The 18401-nt window shown below is 45.3% G+C and overlaps 1 protein-coding gene across 1 annotated transcript; it reads right to left on the bottom strand.

Annotated features, from left to right (window-relative positions):
• Positions 1 to 592: 592 nt before the first annotated feature.
• LOC136504850 (probable LRR receptor-like serine/threonine-protein kinase At1g67720) lies at positions 593 to 7297 on the bottom strand. Its single transcript, XM_066499878.1, has 15 exons — positions 6919 to 7297; positions 6040 to 6574; positions 4220 to 4725; positions 3971 to 4103; positions 3813 to 3884; positions 3664 to 3732; positions 3507 to 3578; positions 3193 to 3261; positions 2859 to 3010; positions 2538 to 2779; positions 2258 to 2384; positions 1807 to 1872; positions 1523 to 1706; positions 1303 to 1438; positions 593 to 1192 (listed from the first exon to the last, which is right to left on the bottom strand). The coding sequence occupies exons 1-15, from the start codon at positions 7016 to 7018 to the stop codon at positions 827 to 829; spliced, it is 2829 nt and encodes a 942-aa protein (XP_066355975.1). The 5' UTR covers positions 7019 to 7297; the 3' UTR covers positions 593 to 826.
• Positions 7298 to 18401: the final 11104 nt, after the last annotated feature.

Below are 18401 nucleotides of genomic sequence, written 5' to 3'. Positions count from 1 at the left end.
GCACGCTGACCACCGCACCCGCTCCGAGGCAGTCCTGGGGCTCCCATGACGCACAGGATCGGATGTGACCAGCACGCCGCCCCAGTGCTCCAAGGACGGACCACTCCGACGATTACGCCGCCACAGGAACAGGCCACAGGGCTCGGACACGCCGCCTCTGTTCGCACGACACCGTATAGTTAAGCATATGTACTACCCTCGTCCTCCCTTCAAACTATAAAAGGAAAAGACTTGGGCTATTTCTAAGAAGAGACTCACGAAGAACAAGACCCTGTAACACACACTTCCTAGCCGCCTGAGAACAACGACTCAAGCAGCCCACACCACACCTCGCCGAGACCTAGGACTAACTCCCTCTCTCACCTAGCTTATAACCTCCTACTACAAGCATTTCGGTGCAAGGAATACAAGATCGATCTCCGAGACTGGACGTAGGGCTTGAATTACCCGAACCAGTATAAACCTTGTCTCTTTGCATCACCATCTGAAATCGGGAACACGCAGGATAAATTCACTAGTTGATTGAGGACCCCCCGATCCGAAACACCGACAGTTCCCTTAGTTCCCTGTTAGCTAAAAAAACAAACACAAATACTTGCACGTCACATACAACTCAGTGACTGGGTGGTTCTCAAGCCAGTTAGTTTTCTCCTTGTTAGCAAAACATAATAAACCCTTCGCCCATCTACATACAACTCAGGGACTCGGTGGTACCTACATGAATGAAACCTTGATCTCGGACTTAAGACTGGCAACTCATACATACATAGGTACAGTACAGTACATACATACAAATAAAGCTGAGGACTGCTGCAATATTCTCATCTCATCTGAGACCCGGCCGCATGAGCAGCTCGTCGAAGGATGCTCCGTTCTGCTCCAAGTCCACCGCCACACTGCCTGAATTGTTGTTCACGGACGACGAGGCACCACCCATGGACCTGTTGCTGTTGGACACGAGCAGCTGCTGCTGGATGGTAGAGCGCTGCATCTCCTGGGGTCCCCGCTCGATGGCAATGGCGTCCTGGATCTCCTTGAGCACCTCCGAGATGGGAGGCCTCTGCGCGCCCTTGGGCTTCACACACATTATGGCCACCTCCGCGATCTTCCACACCGACTGCAGGTCGTAGCCTCTGTCCAACGATTCGTCAACGATGGCGTGGATGTTCCCGCTCTCGATGTGCGATCGGGCCTGCCAGGTTATTCGTTTACTTCAGTTTTTACATCCATTGCTTTTCCTTCAGCAGAAACTCACTGATGGAACAGGAAGCAAAACTGATGCTAGTACTATTCTCTTCTTACCCACGCAACAATGTTACGGCAGTTGAGCCCAAAGTTGTCATTCGAGATCGGCTCATGGCCGGAGATGAGCCCCAGCAGAATCACGCCGAAGCTGTAGATGTCGCTCTTCTCTGTCAGCTGCTGCGAGATGTAGTACCTAACCACACCAGAACAAAATCGATTGTAAGAGAAGATGAAACAGAATGATACAAAACACCTCAGTCAGATTGCTTGGCCTTACTCTGGGTCCAGGTATCCCACTGTTCCTCGAACTATACTTGACACATGAGACCCATCCACTGCAGGTTTCGATAGCCCAAAGTCTGCAACTTTTGCTCTCATGTTCTTGTCTAGGAGAATGTTGCTGCTCTTCAGGTCTCTATGGATGATTGTTGGGGAGCATCCTGTGTGGAGATACTCTATACCTGATTTTTGCAATTTCACATTCAGAATCAGAACTGCGGTAGCTAATTTCTCCATATTCAATATACAGGTAGCAAATTGTGAAACCAGCAGACCACAAACCTTTTGCAGAATCTTCTGCAATCTCAAGGCGCTTCAGCCAGCTAGTTATCTTTACATTATCAGCTCCTGCAAAACACCACCAAAAGTTTACCCTCATTTGTGTATGTTTTCTCCATTGACCATGGGGTGCTGTCTCTTAACACTTCATGTTGCTGCTAGGGTTGAATCACAATTGAGAGCTAAACTAGAGATATCTGTCATACACAAAATCCTGTCTATCATTAAGCAGAATCTGATCTAACTTCATGTTTGAGTTCAGTTAATTAAGCATGCGTGAATGCTCTGCAGTTCCAAAAGATGTTAAATCAAGAGCAGAAGGAGCATTCTTTTAGTTAAGTTATATACCAGAAACATTTATCTCGTCTGCTTGTGGAAGAATAACTATCCACCTACTGACAGTTTGCTATTGATCCTATACTGTAGATTTACCATAAGTTGGATGTGGACTTACCACGAAGGTGCTCTTTTAGTGTCCCATTATGCATGAACTCGTACACTAGTATGTTTTTGCCATCTTGCTGACTGTAACCAAGGAATGTAACCAGGTGCCTATGATGTATTCTGGAAAGCAATGTCACCTGAAACAAGATGTTAGGCAGCTATATATATGCAAGAACACTCTAAGTTCCGTATTTCAGGCTGCAATAATTGAAAATTGCGTAAAAATATACAGAAGGGTTTATCCGGTTATGCAACTATTTTGAAGTAATGTGGTGAGTATGAGAACAAACCTCATTCAAGAATTCTCGGATTCCCTGATAGGAGTCATTTGTGAGAAGTTTGACTGCAATCTCTCTCCCATCAGCCAACTTTCCATAGTATACTATGCCAAAGCCTCCAGAGCCAATTCTTCTCTCAAATTTGTCAGTAGCATCTTCAATTTCAGATAAAGAAAATCTGTGTGCTGATTCTGTAGCTACTTCACTAAAATATGAACCAAGTTTTTTTGCTGGTGCTGCAATAACAACAGGGTCTGGAGATGGCAAAAGAATCACTGCATGCCCTTTCCCTAGCATAATATCGATATACCAATTGAGCTAAAGAGTGTGTACCTTCATGAGATTTCTTCTTTCTCCTACATGTAATGAAATAGCATCCAATAGCAATACCCAGTAAGACAATGGCTCCAATCACCACACATATAACAATTATGGTGTGGCTAATGCCATTGCTTACTATGTGAAGGCCACTGTTGCCTGAGAAGCTGCAGCCATGTAACAATTTAGAACATATGGGAGTCATGCGACCATTCTAAGAACAGCATAGCTATTTGATCCACATATGTAAACATTTTGGTGGCACTAAAGAGTGAAGGCTTTCAAGCCACATTAGTGTTCAAAAGCATGATCTGAAATTAATAGTCTGCTTTAAGGACAGGATACTAACTTCAAAATAATGCTTCTCTTGAAAAGTGCTTTTGGAACCTGCCCAGACAGCTTGTTGTTTTGAACATACCTGCATAAGTTTTAGTTCATAATAAGAGCGCTCCTTTTTTCCATAAAAATCCTCACACAGATGTACTCATATAAAAGATCTTAAATCACTAACATCAATTTGTCTTTTGGTTTCTTGAGCAGAAAAATGTAAGAAATGAATACAAATAAAAAAAAGTCAAAGGGAAATAAATTGAAGAAATACTATACTATGGTCTCCAAAGTCTAGAGATTATGACAAGGTGCACACAAGGATGTTTAACTTACAACTCTTTCAGGTTAGGTAGGTCTCCCAAAGAAGATGGCAATTCACCAGTTAACTGATTGTTCTCAAGGTGACTAGAATGAAGAAAAGCACCGTATATTAGTAGAATCATTTAAGAATAACACATTATCAAAAAAAAAAAAAAAACTGGAAACTCACATATACTGCAAATTACGGCATTCGCTGAAATCAGGAATTTGGCCAGAAATTGAATTACCATCAAGCCTTCTGCATTAACCGAAATAAGTCGATCAGACAATAGAAGTCAAATACTTAGACAAGATAAAAATAAAGTATTCAGTCCTTACAGCTCAACCAGCCCTGATAACTTTGCCAGTTCCACAGGGATACTTCCTGTAATGTTCTTCCCTGACAATGTGCTGCAAGAAAAAAAATTATTAGGTGTCAAATACTATTTCATTAAGGAAGCCAAAAAATTGAAGGCATAATGACATGGTTGTCATACATTGAGAATACCCTTGGAGAAGCTTCTGAACTGCATTGCACCCAGGACCATGATGCTGGTAAGCACGGATCACCACCCTCTTGTGCCCAACCTTCCTGTGGATATCGTGATACCATGCTGGCCATGATATTTGCTGTCAATGTTGCATACACCAATTCAGTCCCAAAGTGAGTTTCTTATTCTGAAACATAAGGGGTTGTTGCAGCTAGGAAAAAGTAAAGGTAGCAGAACCGTGCACAATTTGCTTACCATCTTGTGATCCCATAGTAATTTGGACATATTTGTAAATCTCCAGCGCATTCAAAATAGGCCCCTTTGAAGAATCATTTGTCTTCCTGAACCCAAACGAGAAAACAAACGGAAGTGTCAAATTCGTGTAGCCTGGTTCATACAAACGATATTTCCCTTGAGCATTCTCCTCCACATCAACAGTTGGTTTACTGAGTGCTGGCATGCCAGGGACCTCTAACTTAAATTTCCTTGTTTCATTTGGTGCCAAATCTTCAATTTCTGCGAAATATGAGACTCCCCAAGCATTTGCTGGGAAACCTTCCAAATCAAGGCGGTAGTTCAAGGACCCATCCTGGCCAACTACTGCTGTTTGCATGACCTTTTGAGGTGGTTCTTCGTTGGTACTGACGAATATGGGTTTCGTAGTTGATATTCTTTCGGTCCCTGGAGCAACATCAACAAGGTAATTTGCTCTCCTCACAGAATCAGATTCCCAGATTCTATCAAATGGGTCATCAGGGTATCTGTGGAACAAGAAAAGGAACAATCTTCTGTCATGTGTTTGCATGAACCAAAATGTAGTTCTGATTATAACTTAGTTATGACAGTAAGGTGAAGCATGACCAGAGCTTTGATATGTGGCAGCAAAGCAGCCACATGGCCTAATTGGGCCTTTGAGCTGACCAGGACAGAGTATCGTAACCACAATCACAACAACACATGCGGTCACAGTTGTACCCAGAGGATATTAAGTTCATATTTGGAGACACGGATGACTTCCCGATTAGGATAGGACTACATCAAGGGTCAGCTTTGAGCCCTTATTTGTTTGCTTTAGTGATGGATGAGGTCACAAGGGACATACAAGGGGACATCCCTTGGTGTATGCTTTTCGCGGACGATGTAGTGCTAGTTGATGAAAGCCGGACAGGAGTGAATCAGAAACTGGAGTTATGGCGGGAGACTTTGGAGTCCAAAGGTTTTAGACTTAGTAGAACTAAAACTGAGTATATGAGATGTGACTTCGGCACTACTACTCGGGAGGAGGAAGATGTTAGTTTGGAAGGTCAAGTAGTGCCTAGGAAGGATACCTTTCGATATTTAGGATCAATGCTACAGAGGGACGGGGATATTGATGAAGATGTTAGCCATAGAATCAAAGCAGGGTGGATGAAGTGGCGGCAAGCGTCTGGTGTCCTATGTGACAAAAGGGTACCACAGAAGCTAAAAGGCAAGTTTTATAGGACGGCGATTAGACCTGCTATGTTGTATGGTGCAGAATGTTGGCCTACGAAAAGACGACATATTCAACAGCTAAGTGTCGCGGAAATGCGTATGTTGCGTTGGATTTGCGGTCATACAAGAAGGGATCGAGTTCGGAACGATGATATACGTGAGAGATTAGGGGTAGCGTCAATTGAAGAAAAGCTTGTCCAACACCGGTTGAGATGATTTGGACATGTGCAACGAAGACCCCCAGATGCACCGGTGCGTAGTGGAATCCTAAGTCAGGATAGTAACGTGAAGAGAGGCAGAGGAAGACCGAAGTTGACTTGGGTAGAGGCAATAAAAGGAGACTTGAAAGGATGGAATATACCCAAAGACTTAGCCTTAGATAGGAGTGCTTGGAAGACAGCTATTCACGTGCCTGAACCTTGATTGCTTCTGTTGGGTTTCAACTCTAGCCTACCCCAACTTGTTTGGGACTTAAAGGCTTTGTTGTTGTTGTTGTTGTTGATTTTGACAGAATTCTAGTTTAGAACTGTGTTAATTGTGAAGCCTATATATGTACAATGTAAAGGCATGAGTATGCATGGTGTTGTGCAGTATATTAGTACCTCACTGAATCATTGCTTCCTGCACCAAAATTTATCCTCGCAGACAGTCCAAGAAAGAAGCGCGTCTCATCAGTGGTGTAGTAGAGCGAACCATTAAACTGTCGAAGCTCGAGAGTAGAGATGAAGGGCTGTCCCGTGCTGGCGTTGGAGAGACAAACACTGAGCGTGGGAGCAGCAGCCAAGATAATGGCTTCCTCGACGACGGGGGTGGTGGCGTCGTCGACAACAATGGTGGACCAGGGGGACGCGCCGATGGAGATGTCGAACTTGGGGTAGACGTTGCTGTTGTCGAAGTTGCCGTACAGGAAAGTGGCCCGGACGAGGTAGCGTGTCCGGTTCCTGACGTTCATGGTGTAGCAGTACTTCCTGTTGTCCGCGGGGAAGTAGCGCACGGTGGTCAGCTGCTGCTGGCCGTCCTGGACCAGCAGCTGCGCGGCCTGGCCGCCGCCGGAGACGAAGGTGGCGTCGGAGGTCCACTGGATCCCGATGGCATCCATGTGGTCGCGAGCTCCCCCGCAGTCCAAGCTGATAAAACCTGTAGGAGCAGGATGGGGAGGGCCAGGGGCAAAGTAAAGATGAGATGGTGAGGTTTAGATTTAGTAGAACACACACAGTCCAAGCTAAGTAGTTGCTTAGATTTACTAGTAGCATCATTTATGGAATGCAAACTAGTTAGCTTAGATTCCTCTACTCTACTTGCAATTTCGCAAATCTCCTGGAGAAGCTGGAACATTTCGCCCCCATGACATTGGCTATGAGTATAAATGCGTAAAGCTGGGTAGAAAAAGGGCGGCGCCGCCGTAAACAAGGGAAGGAAAAAACGAATCTTTGGAGATGAGAAGAGAATGCGGGATGGAAGGGCATGGCAGGGCGGCTCACCAGGCTGCCCAGCGGACGGCGAAAGGAGCATCATGAGCAGGTGGAAGTGCACGGGGAGGAGGAGAGCAGCGGCGGCGGCGGCGGAGAAGGCGGAAGCCATGGAAGTTGGCTTGCGAGGTCCTCCGGCCCCCTATCTCGCAGCCACCGCCACCGCCACCGCACCGCAGGCGCAGGGAGCAAGGTAGCAGCAGCAGCTAGCTCCTTTCCGCCCGCCCCCACCCAAGGCCGCTGGGCTGCTTCTGCTGCTGTTACTAGCAGGGAGGGAGTACTAGATTAGTGTGTTGGTGGGCATGAGATGGTTGGAGAAAAATTCCAATACCACGGCACCACCTGCTCCGCTCACTCTAGTACTGCTCTCAATCAACAACTGAACAAGACCAACAACTGAACAAGGAGATGGGGACGGAAATCCAGCTTTTCTTTTCTACCACACCTCCCCGTCTTCATGCGGCGCTCGTCGTCGTCTTTAACTATTAGATAAATGGTAAAAGTCTACTTAACCCCCACCTATTAATCATGGTCTATTTCACCTCTCAAACTATAAAACCGTCTATTTTATCCCCTGAACTTTTCAAAACCGTCTATTTTACCCCTCGGCTGTTTTCGACGGTGGCTGCTACAGTAAAGGTGTTTTGCTACAGTACCTATGTTTCCCATTTTCCTTTTTTTATTTATTTTCGTTGAATCTTTAAAAAATCACAGTAAATCATAGAAAAATCATAAAATAGAAAATCCAATTTTGTTGGACTCCATATGAGTAGATCTACATAGTTAACATATAATGTGGTATGCTTTAGTACAAAGGTTTTGCTGTACCTTTAGATTAATTAGAAAATCTAATTTTATCTGTAATTAATTGGAATTTATCTATAATTAAGTTATACATGGTCCAATGAGTATAAAATTTTTACTATAGTTCAAGCATACAATAATTAGCCTACCATAAAATTTTCACCATAATTGGATCACAGAAGCTACAGCTATGAATTGTTCCAATTAATTACAGACAAAATTGGATTTTTTAATTAATCTAAAACTACAGCAAAAATTTTGTACTAAAGCATATCATATTATATGTTTATTGTGTAGATCTACTCATGTGGAGTCCAACAAAATTAGATTTTCCATTTTATAAATTTTCTATGATTTACTATGATTTTTTAAAGATTCACTAGAAATAAATAAAAAAGAAAAAGACAAAACCACCATCACTATAGCAAAACCACCGTTACTGTAGCAAAACCACCGTCGAAAACCGCCCGGGGGGGTAAAATAGACGGTTTTGAAAAGTTCAAGGGGTAAAATAGACGGTTTTATAGTTTGAGGGTGAAGTAGACCATGGTTGATAGGTGGGGGGTTAAGTAGACTTTCCCCTTCGATAAAGTGACTGAGGCTGTGTTTAGTTCGTGAATTTTGGGAACTTGGCTACTGTGGTACTTTTCGTTTTTATTTGGTAATTAGTGTTCAATCATGGACTAATTAGGTTCAAAACGTTCGTCTCGTTTTTTCCAACCAAATTGTGCAATTAGTTTTTTTCGTCTACATTTAATGCTCCATGCACGTATCGCAAGATTCGATGTGATGGCTACTGTAGTATTTTTTGGGATTTTTTTTGGAAACTAAACACAGCGTGATTGCAAAATAATAATTTCTTCAGCCTATTCGCTTCTTCGATAAACCGTTTATGCTGGTTTGTATAACTGATTTGTTATGAGAAAAAAATATTATATCATAACTAATAGACTCTGGCTAAAACAAACAAGCAAACAGGTTGATTAAGTAAACAAATCGAGATAGGCAGGCGATCATTTGGTCGTTGGAGAGAGAGAATGTGTGGTGTGGGACATGGGACTGACTGTCTGCGAGTGAGTACAAACCGGAACCGTAGGAGAAAAGAAAAGGTTGGTTTGGGATTTTGGGACTTTGGGTGGGTGAGTGGGATCCCGAATTTCCTATGTATCCGTGGCTCCGTGCAACACAAATCAAAATCCAACCGAGCTTTGGTGCCAACTCTAACACTCCTTGTGACACAGCACAAAACGCCCTGCTTTCGTCACCCACCGGCCACTTCTGTTTCAGCTAATCCAGAGATTATGGACTGTGGTTCCCTAGTTTAATTGCACCAGATGGCAATAACCAACGGGTCATGGATGGATCTACATGCATGTCAGCTTTGATTTGTCCTTGACATCACTGCAATGTTACGTCTTTCTGTCCCTGAAAAAGAGTCTTTCTTGTTTCAAAAAGTCAATAACTTTTAACTTGGATCGAATATATTTAACAAAAATATTAATATTTATGATATATATCATTAGGCAGATCGTTGAAAATAATTTCATAATAAGTTTATTTGGAGATATAAATGTTGCACATATTTTCTATAAATCCAGTTAAAGTTAAGAAAGTTTGATCAGCACGATTTCACGACTCTTTTTTTTTTATTTCGACGGAGGGAGTACCTCCCTGGCCGATCCATTCCAGTTTGAGACACAACTACGTACACGAGTAGTCACCAGCTGCAGATGTTGCTTTGCTGCCTAGTAGCTGGACTGAGAGTGAGAGATGCACACAAGCACCGGCAATACCAAAAGCTAGCAGCAGGCCCAGCTACATCATCTCAGTTCAAACACTAGTACTCCTCCATGATGCATCATTGTAGCCGCATGCAGCATGCGAATGCGTCTTTCTCTCCCTCTTCATGTGTCAAAAGGTGATTTGGTTGGAAAAATCGAGCACAATCATGCAGCTTGTTTGGCGGGTGCTGATACGATCGTATATGATCGTGACGATTATGAATTATTATTGTTGTCTGATTTAGTGTGAGAGAAAAAATATTGTTCTGATTTATAATCTACGATCGTTTATGACCAAGCAAACAGGCTGATGTTCGTTTGTCTTATAATCCATACTTTTTAATTTATTTTTTTAATTGAAACAGTATTTTTTTCTCATAATAACAAATCAGCCAACAATACTTTCAATTTTTCAATTATGGCTTATCAGCGAAGCGAACGAGGCAAGCGAGAGGAAAGCAAAAGAGTTAGTGTTGCACGTAGCTAAAAGCTAAAAGCAAGTGTTGTATAATAATACCAACAAGCACATCTATCAAGTCTTAAGCTAGAAGCATTCTTCTTTTCTTTGGGCGTGCACAAGCACGAGCACCTGGTATATATTGACACAAGCTAGAGATGTCAGCCAGCCATTGCAATCTGCACGGCTATTGCCACTACTGCCTTGCATGCAATCCTCACTCGATCGTGTCCTCCTGCTCCTTTTCTTTGCCCGCCATTCTATTGTGTTGCTACTTGCTAGCTAGTTTCATTTGACTCGGTCTCTTTACTCTAGCACCTGGGGCACACGACCAAAATCCTTATTCGGCGTGGGTGCGGAGCCTGCCCCACCTACGAGCAACACGTGGACATATGTCGAGAAGTGATCGGAGGGAGCCGAGCCGTGTCGTCGACACCCGAGCGTCCTCCGCGTACACATGTGAGGGTTAGGGGCGGATGAGGTGTAGACCGAGCAGCATGCATAGCCACTGGTTGACGGGCGGAGAGGGATAGGATTAGGGTTTTAATTTGGGGTTTAGAGCTCTTGCTCCAATATCCTTTGGCCTTATTAGAGGGATGGTCGGAGGCGGCAACTGACCCGATGATGTCTTGGTGTTTCGACGAGTGGGGGAGGCAAGGAGGAGGCAGTGGCGCTAGCCAAAGTGGTGGAGGAGAACCGGTGAGCAAGATTGACGCGGGGGAGGGGGGGGGGCAAAGGGTGTCGGAATGGAAGCTATAGCTTGCAGGGGAGTTAGGCGTGGGTGGCTCAAATTTAACTAGGTTCATATATATTCCACATTAATCCTATATGAGATACAGAAAGCCCGCTTGCATTTCTACCTGCAAAAATTAAGTCTATTTACGAGCTCACGGAGAAACAAGCTCGCATCCCTATCTACAATTCATAGCTGCTGAGATACATCAATACATGAAGCTACGAATGATGTTGAACTGGGATTGTGTATCATCCCTGCTCTAGATAGGCCAGAATTTATGGCCTAGATACTCACTCCCTAATTAGGACAATTTTATTTTTAATGGATGGCAAAAGCATGTTTGTATAATTGCATACGATAATGCTCTAGTTAAGATGTCCGGAACGGACAGACACCTCACTCACTCACTCCCGCACCCAGTCCCTCGCTTCCTCCTCCCTTCCGCGCTCACGCCCCGCGCCTACCCCAACACGCGGACATGGTTGCTTCCCTGGCCGGCGGCGGCGTGCTCCTCCACCCTGATGGCCTCCTCCCCCACCCCGGTGTGCCCCTCCCCCCACCCCGGCGCCCCCCCACCGGGAGTGCCCAACGCCCGCAGATCCGGTGACCCTCTCCGTCACCCCGCCGGCGAGATCCAACCAAGCCAGTGACCCTCCCCTCCCCCGCCCGGCGACGCCCTCCCTAGATCCAGCAGCGTCTCCTCTCCCTCAGTCGACGGTGGGCATGGCAGGCGTGCGGGCACGTGCCATCCAACGAGCCTGCGCCGTGAAAGCTCTAGTTTGGTTTTGGTGAATTGATGAAACCCTAAGTGCTAACATAGTTTATCTAAGTGATCAATGAGAGAGGTAGCACATTCCAAGTGATGGAGCATATGAGGATCATGATGATGGTGATGGCATGGTGATGATCAAGGTGCTCAGACTTGGAAAAGAAGAAAGAGAAAAACAAAATGGGCTCAAGGCAAAGGTGAAATCTATAGGGCCATTTTGTTTTGGTGACCAAGACACTTAGCGAGTGTGATCACATTTAGGATTGATAGCCATAATATTAAGAGGGGTGAAACTCGTAACGAAATATGGTTATCAAAGTGTCACTAGATGCTCTAACTCATTGCATATGCATTTAGGATCTAGTGGCGTGCTAACACCCTTGAAAATGTTTGTGAAAATATGCTAACACGCGTGCACAAGGTGATACACTTGGTGGTTGGCATATTTGAGCAAGGGTGGTGAAGTTGGATAAGTATTGGTGCTATTTTGCACTGACTGGACGCTGGTCACGTAGTGATCGGACTCGGTGGTGGTGCGTCCGGTCAGTAGCACAGAGGGGCACAGCTCAATCTTCGTAACCGTACTCTGCACAATAAATGTGACTAGACGCACAGGGCCTATGTCCGGTCACAGGTGATGTACGCTGACGTGAGCCAATTTGTGAAGAAGAGAAGAGCGGACGCAGGGGCGTGTCTGATCAGGGCGGACCTGATGCGTCTGATCGGCGTTTGGGCGCTCTAGAACCTTTCTGGAGTCGACCTGACGTGCGGAGGCTGTTTTGATCGGCGCGTCCGGTCGTTCTTTGGTGGCACGCGGGCGTGTGTTGACCTGACGTGGAGGTGGCGCGTCCGGTCGTCCTTCTTGGCGTCCGATCGTCACTTAAGCTAACTCGTGAGCGAAGTAGTCGTTGGTGATCAGTAGCTGAGGTTGAACGTAGGGGGACGCGTGGCGAGCATCGCGTGACTAGACGCTGGGTGCGCGCGTCCGGTCACAACGACCGACGTGTCTAGTCGCCCTATGTTTAGTGTAGTGAGGAGCCCAACGGCTCTATTCGTGGAGGCTCTCTATTTAAGCCCCATGGCCGGCTCAAGCTCACTCTCTTGGCCATTTGCATTGACATAGCAACCTTGTGAGCTTAGCCAAAGCCCTCCCAATCATCTCCATCATTGATTCATCATATTTATGAGATTGGGAGAGAATCCAAGTGCATTGCTTGAGTGATTGCATCTAGAGGCACTTGGTGTTCGTGTTTCGCTATGGGATTCACTTGTTACTCTTGGTGGTTGTCGCCACCTAGATGTCTTGGAGCAGCGAGGATCGTCGAGCGGAGGTTGGTGATTATCTCCGGCTCTGGTTTTGAAGATGACAATAAGCCCGACCATGTGTACAAGTTGAAGAAGGCATTGTATGGCTTGAAGCAAGCACCTAGAGTATGGTATGAGAGGTTGAGAGACTTTCTACTCTCTAAAGGATTCATGATGGGCAAGGTTGACACCACTCTTTTCACCAAGAAGATTGGCAAGGAGCTATTTGGGTTGCAAATCTATGTTTATGACATCATATTTGGATCAACCAATCAAGATTTTTGTGAAGAGTTTGGGAAGACTATGGCTGATGTCGACGAAATATGGTCGGCAGTCCACCGAGGGGGGTGCCCGTGGTGGTAGATTATCGGTAGACGGTGCGTGTAATCAGGAACCAGATGGTGACACAAGGCATAGAGACAGTGATTTAGACAGGTTCGGGCCGTCTGATCGACGTAATACCCTACGTCCTGTGTCTTTGGTGTATTGTATTGGGATGTATACAGATTAACCTCCCCTCTAGGGGACCCTTGTCTCTCCTTATATACTCCGAAGAGACAAGGTTACAGGTAAAGTTTCCAATTTGGTACTATTACAATATCTAGTACAACTTGTAATCTTGATGTGTACGCCTTGATCTTACGGGCCGGGCCACCTCGGATGGTGCGGCCCATGTACCATCTTGTGGTACCCGGGGGTATATCCCCCACAGCTAGTCCCCGAGCGCCATGTATTCTGATGCGACACGCCATTCTAACCTTCTCCGAACAGTGAGGCTTGAGTTCTTGACATCTCCGACTACCGGTGTCGCCGGAGAAGTAGGTTGTCCGAAGAATGTATGGTGCTCTTAAGAAGAAAGAAAAAGATTCCCGTCCCGGGAAGTGTGCCCACTTGTATTTCTGAAAAGAAATGTAAGTGCGTCTTGAAGCGTAGCATCTTTGATCATCAGAGGTGTAGTGGTCGAAAAACAAGCACATTCACCGCAAGGTGAAGTGTGCCCACTTAGTCCCCGAGCCTGGTAGTAGGTGACGTAGGCACGTGGTGCCAGGGTCTAAAAAGAATTCCCAGTTAAGTTGAGAATCCAATCGTCGTACAGGCGATACGAGATGCACCGGCAGGTGCATCGTACCGATGTAGTCCCCGAGCTTGCTGGAAGGCGAGGTATGAGCCTTGTAGCAAGGTCCAAGAAAAAATATCCCAACTGTATGCGAGTTGCCAGTCACATGTAGTCGAGACGCAAAGTCCCCGAGCCGTGGTCGGAGAGTGGTCAAGGCAGTCCCCGAGCACAGGTCGAGGAGCGAGCGATGAAGTCCCCGAGCCGTGGTCAGAGAGCGGTCGAGGCAGTCCCCGAGCACAGGTCGAGGAGCGAGCGACGAAGTCCCCGAGCCGTGGTCGAAGAGTGATCGAGGCAGTCCTCGAGCACAGGTCGAGGAGCGAGCGACGAAGTCCCCGAGCCATGGTCGGAGAGTGATCGAGGCAGTCCCCGAGCGTAGGTCGAGAGGCGAGCGACGAAGTCCCCGAGCATAGCTCGAAATTCCTGTAGATAAATATGTAGAATGGTAGTACATGATGTACAAAATAATAAATTATGAAGAAAAAATCAGCGGTGAAGAAAAAGCGTATGACGCTCAGTAGTCATTTGCAAATGAGCATGATGTGATAAAGCAGTTGGTGCTTTGTAAACATCAGTGTTAATGTGAAGTTTGTGTTTATACTTAATATAAACTGTCCGACCAGTTAGTATGTAGCTGAGTCTCCAGCCCTAGCTAGCCTGTTAACCATAACGCGGGGCGCGGAGCCCGTGCACGTGTAGGAAGAACAAAGCGTCGCTAAGGAGCCGCTGCCGACCACCCATAACGCAGAGGGCAGACGCTCATGCACGTGTAGGGAGGAGCCGGAGACAGGGCCGTCTCTAGAGGCATCGAGCGTCAACATGACTGGTCGAGGATTTGCATTAAGTATAGCTGTATGTTATATTTAAGATGGTATACATGGATAAACGTTATTTGAAGAATAATCATGACGAGGACGTTTGTGGAGAAACGTCGTAATGAAAATTGTATTAATTATAAATATTAGAAGTGTACTTATCTTTGATAGAAATCTGGTCGATGGCGATGAAGTTGTCCAGTCCTCGGGCTTTTCGACCTACCGTCATGACTGTGGTCGCGGTTGTCGTAGCGCCGTTCTTCGCGGCGATCATCATTGCGACGTGGTCTGGTGGTCGATGCGGTCGGAGCTCGGTGGAGACACTCGGGACGTGGTTGGCGTGGTCTATGGTCGACATGGTCAGAGCTCGGCGGAGCTGCTCGGGACGTGGTCGGAGCTCGGCGGAGCTGCTCAGGACGTGGTCGATGTGGTCACGATCGACGTGGTCGGAGCTCGACGGAGCTGCTCGGGACGTGGTCTGGTGGTCGGCGGAGCCGCTCAGGACGTTCGCTTAGCAGCTTGGTGCGTAGAAGAATTGATCTTGAATCGCTTCCACGGCTGCGGCGTCGCGTGTGTTGATTGGCATCGAGCAGTAGCCCGTGCACGCGATCGCGAAGGCAATGATGCAAGTATATACAAGTCGATCCACTTGCATGTCTGTCGGTTGCACGTGGAAGCTACAATTAGCTCGCATGGTGGTGTAGATGCATTCGTACTCCTCCATGCAAAACCATCCTTGTTTGCTTATTGATACGTGACTCTGAAAGCTATCTTGCATGGCCTTGCAGATCGGACGTGGCCTTTGGTTCGATGAATCTGATCAGTCGGCTCGGCTGTTTCCGGGACGTGGAGGAGCGTGTTGCCAGCTGTCATCGAGGCTAGTAGTCGCCTCTCATAGATGGATCACGGCGACATGTTACGCGACACGTAGATGGATCTTCTGTCTTTTCTGCAAGATTGGTTGATAACACGCCGCCATGATTCGTAGTCTCGGGATGTCGAGCCCGTAGGGCTGCTGAAGGGTGATCTTGAGATCCCATCTGGTTCGCTATGGATCAGCGCACACACCTCCTACCTGGCGCGCCACTGTCGACGAAATATGGTCAGCAGTCCACCAAGGGGGGTGCCCGTGGTGGTAGATTATCGGTAGACGGTGCGTGTAATCAGGAACCAGATGGTGACACAAGGCGCAGAGACAGCGATTTAGACAGGTTCGGGCCGTCTGATCGACGTAATACCCTACGTCCTGTGTCTTTGGTGTATTGTATTGGGATGTATACAGATTAACCTCCCCTCTAGGGGACCCTTGTCTCTCCTTATATACTCCGAAGAGACAAGGTTACAGGTAAAGTTTCCAATTTGGTACTATTACAATATCTAGTACAACTTGTAATCTTGATGTGTACGCCTTGATCTTACGGGCCGGGCCACCTCGGATGGCGCGGCCCATGTACCATCTTGTGGTACCCGGGGGTATATCCCCCACAGCTGATGAGTTTGAGATATCCATGATTGGAGAGTTGAGTTACTTCCTTGGTCTTCAAATCAAACAATTGAAGAGTGATACATTTGTGAGTCAAGGCAAGTACATCAAAGACATGCTCAAGAAGTTTAGCATGAATGAAGCAAAGGCCATAAGTACACCAATGGGAACAAATGGCAATTTGGATAGTGATGCAAGTGGCAATATGGTGGATCAAAAGTTGTATCGGTCTATGATTGGAAGCCTACTCTATATGACCGTATTAAGGCCGGATGTCATGTTTAGTGTATGCATGTGTACAAGATTTCAATCCTCACCAAGAGAAAGTCATTTGAAGGCTACAAAGAGAATATTGAGGTACTTAAAGCATACACAAAATATTGGTTTGTGGTATCCCAAAGGAGCAAAGTTTGAGCTAGATGGTTACTCCGACTCGGATTATGTGGGATGCAAGGTTAAAAGTAAGAGCACCTCAGGCACATGTCAATTATTGAGAAGATCACTTGTTTCATGGTCATCAAAGAAGCAAAATAGTGTTGCATTATCAACCGCCGAAGCCGAATATATATCCACCGGTAGTTGTTGTGCACAAATACTTTGGATGAAGGCCACCTTGAATGAATTTGGAATCAAGTTCAAGAAAGTGCCATTGCTATGTGACAATGAGAGTGCAATCAAGCTAACCAACAATCTGGTTTAACATGCAAGAACAAAGCACATTGATGTCCACCACCATTTTATAAGAGATCATCAACAAAAGGGGACATTTATATTGAGAGTGTGGGCACCGAAGATCAACTTGCTGACATATTCACCAAGCCATTAGATGAGAAAAGGTTTTGCAAACTAAGGAATGAGTTGAACATATTGGATTTCTCAAATATGTGTTGATGCACCCCCACTTATATGACATGCCTCTCATTTGAGCAATCCAAGGTAAAAGTTGATTGGCATGCATATATCCTTTGCTAAGGACATGTTTAGTGCATCTAGTCATTCCTCACATATTATAGGCTCATTCATGAAAATCAAATGAATTTGATGCTTGTATGATACCACTATTGCTTCTATGTTTGAATTAATCTAGTGGTAGCATATGACATGTTTGTAGGCTTGTGAACCTAGTGTTTGATCTAGAAAATGAGCTATAAGTGTTTAACTCAACATAGTACAAGATAATCCTTGAAATGAGTTGTGAAGAAGCTTGTCCTTGGATCAAACCGAGTTAAATTTCTTTGGTAAGTGTTCTAGATTGAACCAAATTTAGGAAAATGATCCTCACCCCATTGATTGACATTGATAATCTTAATCTATCTAAAATTGAACCTTTGTGGTCATTGATGACAAAGGGGGAGAAGTAATGCACAAAGATAGTGAAAGGTTGACATAGGGGGAGAATTATGACAAAGTAAGGGGATCAATTAAAATTGGAGCACACAAGTAGGGGGAGCAAGCTCATAAACTTGATTGATGCATTTGAATGTGCATTTCATATGTTTGCTTGCATGTCACAAGTTTTAAATTAAAATTCCATGCTTGTGTGATGGATGCTAGTTGTAAATTTGAATGATGAAATGAAAAACTAGTATGCATAGGATGAGTAACTAGACTTGTATTTATATTGTAAAAATTAGACCCTTGCTTCTAATGTTGATCTCATGGGGTATTCTAGTTTTTGTGTATGTCTAGTTACTAATGGTGCTAAGGATGGTATAATGGTGCACTCCGATTGGTATCATGCTTCAAAGGTCCATCTCTTATACCTTAGCATCATTTGGTAGACATTGCCCTCCCACATTTCTAATTCATGCATATGTGCAAGCTTCAATCCAAACTCTTAGCACATATGTAGGGGGAGCTAATGCTACCATTTGGGGTTCATGAAACTTGTCCATATCCTTTTACACATTGTAAATATGCTTGGACAAGCAACATGGATTCAAATGAATTTCAATTCATATCTTTGTGAAATGGTTCTTATCAATTACTAAAAAGGGGGAGATTAAAAGTCTAGTTTGGTTTTGGTGAATTGATAAAACCCTAAGTGGTAACCTAGTTTATCTAAGTGATCAATGAGATAGGTAGCACATTCCAAGTGATGGAGCACATGAGGATCATGATGATAGTGATGGCATGGTGATGGTCAAGGTGCTTGGACTTAGAAAAGAAGAAAGAGAAAAACAAAATGGGCTCAAGGCAAAGGTGAAATCCATAGGGCCATTTTATTTTGG

The sequence above is a fragment of the Miscanthus floridulus genome, chromosome 14 (assembly GCF_019320115.1).
Source record: "Miscanthus floridulus cultivar M001 chromosome 14, ASM1932011v1, whole genome shotgun sequence".
Taxonomy (NCBI): Eukaryota; Viridiplantae; Streptophyta; class Magnoliopsida; order Poales; family Poaceae; genus Miscanthus; species Miscanthus floridulus.
Note: the sequence above shows the minus strand (reverse complement) of the source record. Positions and strands in the feature narration are given on the sequence as shown.

Excerpts from the sequence above, each read along its gene's own strand:
- LOC136504850 (XM_066499878.1), bottom strand. The coding sequence starts at position 7,018 with ATGGCTTCCGCCTTCTCCGCCGCCGCCGCCGCTGCTCTCCTCCTCCCC. Across the intron at positions 2,780-2,858 it reads AAAGAAGAAATCTCATGAAG|ACCCTGTTGTTATTGCAGCA; the intron begins GTACACACTCTT and ends TGCCATCTCCAG. Across the intron at positions 1,873-2,257 it reads ACTAAAAGAGCACCTTCGTG|GAGCTGATAATGTAAAGATA; the intron begins GTAAGTCCACAT and ends GGTGTTTTGCAG.